This window comes from Acomys minous, assembly GCF_964271855.1.
Source record: "Acomys minous genome assembly, chromosome: 16".
In the NCBI taxonomy this organism is placed as follows: Eukaryota; Metazoa; Chordata; class Mammalia; order Rodentia; family Muridae; genus Acomys; species Acomys minous.
In genome coordinates, this window is record NC_140498.1 from 4,296,518 (window position 1) to 4,302,517 (window position 6,000).

A 6,000-nucleotide genomic window follows, 5' to 3' on the forward strand; every position below is an offset into this window, starting at 1 on the left:
AAGGATGACAAAAACTCTATTAAAGCATTAGCAAACTCAGAATTATGTTAAAAAGGACAAGGTGCCACCATGAAGTAGAATTGATTCCTGCAAGTTAAGAATGGTTTGGTGCTAGCAAACCTAAAAATAAAGCTCATACTGTTAGTGGTTAAAAATAGAATAAACATCTGATTAATACGGTGTGGGGAAGTTGAAAACTAAAACAGGAAGAAAAACTAAGAATAGACACTACTGTCTGGCTGGTGTCTTTACCTGAGATCGAGGAGCCCAACTACAGGAAAAGGACGGGTGAAATGTGGAAGGGCTCAAGGGAGATTAAAGCATTACTTACGATGGGGAATAACCTACTTGGAAAAATTAAAGAGAATCAACTTAGGGCTATGGAGATGCCTCAGTCAGTAGGATGCTTGCATGCAAGCATGAAGACCTGAGTTCAAATCCCAGGAGCCAAGCACAGTGATACCCAGCACTGGGGATAAAGGGACAGGAGGATCTATGGGGTGTACTAGCCCTCTAATCTACCCAAGTTGGTAAATTCCAGGTTTAATTAGAGACCAAATTGGCCACCTCCCAGGCCCAGACCCAGGACCTTGAGTCCGCTAGCCCCAACATCTACCCCATCTATGAGCTGCTGGAGCTCCTGAAGGGGCTGGTCCTGCTGAGCCATAGCCACAGGCCCCCCATGGCTCTGGGCAACAGCAGGGGAACTGAGGGGAGTCTCGGTGAGGGTCCAATATTGATGGTGTAGCAGAAGCCGGAGGCCTTGAGCCAGACCAACGGCTCATTGCAATGAGCATGTGCAAGTAAAGCTGTTTGGCAGAAGGGTCCACTGCATGACACACCGCAGCTCCCAATGCCACGGCGATGATGACTGTGTGATGGAGAGGCAGGAGAGACGGAGGAGTGGAGAGGTACCACTGTGTGATGGAGAGGCAGGCGAGACGGAGGAGTGGAGAGGTACCACTGTGTGATGGAGAGGCAGGCGAGACGGAGGAGTGGAGAGGTACCACTGTGTGATGGAGAGGCAGGCGAGACGGAGGAGTGGAGAGGTACCACTGTGTGATGGAGAGGCAGGCGAGACGGAGGAGTGGAGAGGTACCACTGTGTGATGGAGAGGCAGGCGAGACGGAGGAGCGGAGAGGTATCAGGACGTCAGAGCTGTGCCTGGCGTGTATGAGAGAAGATGGCACTTGACAGGAGCGGGCCCGGAGGGGTCAGCAACGTGGCTTGCTTTTGTTTTTGTTTTATTTTAATTTTTTTATTTTCGTTTAGGAGAGAGGTTACAGGCTGGAGGGCAAATATGGAAGGGCTGGGACATGAAAGAGACTGGGGTGCATGCTGTGAAATCCAGACAAACCCATTAAAATGTTAAAAACAAACAACAACAACAAAAAGCAATCAAGAAAGACACCCAAGGGGGCTGGAGAGATGGCTCCAGGGTTAAGAGCACTGGCTGCTCTTCCAAAGATCCTGAGTTCAATTCCCAGCAACTACATGGTGGCTCACAACCATCTATAGTGAGATCTGATGCCCTCTTCGGGCATGCACATGTACAGGCAGGCAGGACACCATGTACATAATAAGTAAACAAACAAATCTTTTTTTAAAAAAGAGGGGAGGGGAAGAAAAGAAAGATTCCCCAAGTTAAGCTCTGGCCTCCACATGGAGACACACACATGTGTATACACACATGAACAAGTTCACATACATATACAATGCCAAACATCTATAATCCTAGAGCTCAGGAGATGAGACAGTAGGATCAGGGTTTAAGACTTGCCTGGACTACACAGCACATTCCAGTCCAGTCTGGGCTACATAGAAAGACCTTGACTCCAAGGTAGATTAAACAATCAAGCAGACAAATAAAATTGCCCTATGGATGTCACTGCTCACACGCAGGCTTGTTCTCTGTGCCCAGTCACTGGAGGTTCAACCAGCACAAGAGCTGTGCACATGTCCAGCCTCCAAGCGCCTTGACCTGGCAGAGTACAGATGGCTCTCAGATTCAGCAGCCTCGCCAAACGGGGTGATGCTACAGGTCTGTCTTAAATTCATACTCGGCTCACATAGTCACATGACCGGCTTCTATCATGGGAGACTGCAGGTAACTTCCCAGCTCGCTTCATATGCAGGAGACCAAACTGTCAATTTTACCTATTGCTTAAAGTGTCCAAAAAGGTGTTTCTAAAATGTCTTTTAAGTTGGTAAATGTGAGTTATGAAGGTCAACATGTCTAAAAGATGCTTTATTTTTTCCTGTTGCTATGCTATTGTATTAGCTGTTCAAAGTATTGAGACTGATCAGTGGAGCTCTGATTTATTAATCTAATTATGCTAAAACATTCCACTATACGATCCTAGCATAGTTCCAAGATTTTAAATTTCCTTTTGTTACTGTTCCACAGAGGCCAAAAAGGTCTCTGTCTTTCCAAACTTGCCTCAGAGTATTTGTGCTCTTAACACAAAGTTCTTTTCCCAAGCCTGTACTATGCTATATGTCTACTGGCTTTTCCTACAGTGTGTTCATGTCTAACAATGTGTATTTCACTGCAGATTTCAAACAGTGGTGATGCTAAATTTATTTCCCTTTATAAACTTAAAAGGATTCTTGTAAGCTATGGGAAATCCATCTCTCAGGTCAAATGGAGTCCAGATAAGTAATACAATCCAAAGCCTAAGTTTCTCACCTAGGGGTGGGATTCCTTCTCCTTTCCCTAACTACCTCATGGCACCTTTCTACACCCAACACCAGCTAAATTCTCCCTTCCTAGTCACGAAAACGCTTCCCTTCGTCCTTTGTCCGAGAGACTGTTGACACCTCTCTGGTTCACTGGGAGCAGAGGTACCCAACCTCTTTGCTGACCCTCAACTAGGCTCGTCCCCATCGGGTGAGTTTCCTGATGTAGCTTTCTCTCTCAGCCGCTGAAAAATTCAAGTGCACTTGTAGCTACATCCCTGTGGCTAACTCATCTGTTGAGTTAGGCTGTGGCCAGCTCACCTACTGAGCTAGGCTGTTGGTCACTGGTTAGTGCTGATGAGCTACTAACTGGTCTGCACCAGTCCCTTGGGTCACTAACTGTTTTGGGGGATGTCCTGACGGCTTACTGACCTCACCTCCCCATGGGAAACATCCAGGTGTCCGTTCTTCCAGACACACCTTTGGGAACACTCACCTTAAAGCTTACATGCCTCTGCAACCAAACTTGGACATTTCCAAAACTAAACTGTTTTAATTATTGCCAACAATTGGGTAAATGAAAGAAAGCTCCCATATTGAAAGGAAGCCCCCATATCTAGAGTTTTTCTTTGCTCTCCCAAAATTCTCACAAAGTTCAACATTGTCTTAAGCCTTTTCTCTTTGCTCTCCCAAGAGTTTCAAATGTACATTTAAAGGAAATTTTCTCCCTAGCCTACTAACTTTGTCTTCTGCCCACATATATGTTCCAGTATCCTGCCAGACCTCCTACATCTGGGACATCGTCAAAGCAGCTACCCAAAAGTGCACCCGTCCAACCTCAGAAATCGTGCCAGCTGGACCTGCATTGTTCCTCCTAGCTGGACCTGTATTGCCCTCCCCAGCTACAGATGTTCTCAGACCCTGGACAGCAAATCAACAGCCTGCTCTTCTGGAACCTGGCCAACATTTCAGCCTTTTAAACCCCCTATCGCTGCCCTACTGTCAGCAGGAAGTAGTTAAGATGATTACTTCGCTCCTTATCCATTTACAAAAGGCTGAAATGGTGTGCTCCAGACCCGGGACAGACAGCTGCAGGTTCCCCCAGCATCCTCGGTCCCTGTCTGCTACAGGACATGGCTGACACAGCCTGCCCTCTACCTTAAACTTTCAGGACAGAACTTTTCCTTCCCCCTCACTATATAATTTGGACATTTGGCTGCTATTGCTTTTTTTCTATCTCTTTTCTCCATTACCTACATTTATATACTTTAACTTGCCTTATATAAAAACAATCCAATGTTCCTCATTTTTTAAGACTTATTTATTTATTATGTATACAGTGTTCAGCCTGCATGTAAACCTGCATGCCAGAAGAGCGAAGGAGATCTCATTATAGATGGATGTGAGCTACCATGTGGTTGCTAGGAATTGAACTCAGGACCTATGGAAGAGCAGCCGGTGCTCTTAACCTTTAAGGCATTTCTCCAACTCCCCGCATCCCTCAGTTTTAAATATAGGGAAAGGTAGGAATGTTAGGGTTCTGCTTCAGCCTGCCTACCTGTGATGTCACTGCCCCTCTCTCTACTTCTCTCTCTACCTCCCCTCTCTCTCTGGGGTACCCCTTCCCCTCTTCTCCTTCTCCCCCCATGCTCATCTAATAAACTCTGTATAGCATAATATCTGCCTGCTACCTTGTATTCTACCATCTGTCTTTAATTTTTATATATAACAGACCGGACAAGTAAGAATAAAAATAAGACAAATGATATCTATGCAAAATAAAGGGGAGTGAATGTCCTACTGTACACATAATAAAGCACTTGAATTCATTTCTTTGCTTTGTTGTTCAATCTGTTTGTGGTTGAGATAAAGATCTTAATAGGTAGCCAAAACAATTGGCTAGGGGCTGGAGAGATGGCTCAGAGGCTAAGAGCACTGGCTGCTCCTCCAGAGGTCCTGAGTTCAATTCCCAGCAACCACATGGTGGCTCACAACCATCCATAATGTGATCTGATGCCCTCTTGTGGCCTGCAGGTGTACGTGCAGGCAGAGCACTGTATACATAATAAATAAATAAATATTTTAAAAAAAACAATTGGCTAAGGAGTTATTATAAACGAAACACAAGCGGCTGGCAGATGGCTGGCTGCAGTGCATGAGAATCTGTGTTTGGTCCCCAGCAGCCACACAGGAGCCTACAAGTCAAGCACAGCAGCATGCATTTGTAATCCCAGCACTAGCGGGTGAGTGGGGGACACCCGAAGGTCCCTGGAGTTAACTGGCTAGGCTAGCCATATCAGAGCTCCAGATTCAGTGGCAGACCCAGCCTCAAAAAGACAAGATGGAAAGAGACAAAGGAAAACAACCAGTGTCAACCTCTGGCCTTCACAGGCACACACATACCCATGAACACTGTGGAGTGGGTGCTGGCAGTTATCAACAGTACAAATGCTGCAGTTGTATAAAAAAAAAATCAGTGAATAAAATACAAACTACATCTTGGAGGAGACGTCATAATACCAAATGAGAAAAAATAAAAGTAGATATAACATACCAAAACACACTCTGAAGATTTATACACACGCACGCACACACGTGCGCACACACACACACACAGCATGCGCAGATCTAGAAACATGTTCAGACTTCGAAGCTCAACATGTGAACTCTCCCGAGGTGTTACCTTAGGTGTCTTTTCCCCTCTTCTTTCACACTGATTTCGTTGTTGAATCTTCTCAGCAATTTCTTGGGCAATTTGACAAGTAGAATCGTATGTTAAGAACCTGCATCAAAGACATGCAAAAAGGTTTAAAGTGCTTTAAATCAAAGTCCTGGTGGGGTGGTGGTGGCAGTGGCGCACATCTTTACTCCCAGCCATGCAGAGACAGGTGCATCTCTGTGAGTTCAAGGCCAGCCTGGGTCTATATTTCAAAAACCAGACTAGCCAAAGCTACCTAGTGAGACACTATCTCAAACAAACAAACAAACAAAAAAGAAAGAAAAAAAGGACAGAAGGAAGGAAGGAGGGGGAAATAGAGGGAGGGAGGGAGGGAGGAGCAAAAAGGCCCGTAACAGAAGTGTGTCTTGAATGGCGCTCCTATGCACCAGGTATCATCCAAATGCTTCCCTGATGCCAAGTCAGTTATCCGGCCCAAGGACACTTTGGGGGAGGGACCATTACCTCCTGCACCCAGACAGGAGGAAACCAGGTACACAGAGTCAGAGCTGACTCGCTAAGAGGGAACAGTAAACAGCAGCAACAAAAGAAGTCTGGTCCACAATCTGGGCTCTTAAAATGGTCCTAGCCCCAGCTGCCCCACA

The 6,000-nt window shown here is 45.9% G+C and overlaps 1 protein-coding gene across 3 annotated transcripts in view; it reads right to left on the reverse strand.

Moving 5' to 3' along the window:
• The window catches only part of STX8 (syntaxin 8), a 224,184-nt gene that overhangs the window by 216,204 nt on the left and 1,980 nt on the right, over positions 1-6,000 (reverse strand). For all 3 annotated transcript variants that reach the window (XM_084761869.1, XM_084761867.1, XM_084761868.1), the window contains exon 2: positions 5,363-5,462. In XM_084761869.1, coding sequence (XP_084617995.1) covers positions 5,363-5,462 — 100 coding nt within the window. The remainder of the gene's footprint in view (positions 1-5,362; positions 5,463-6,000) is intronic.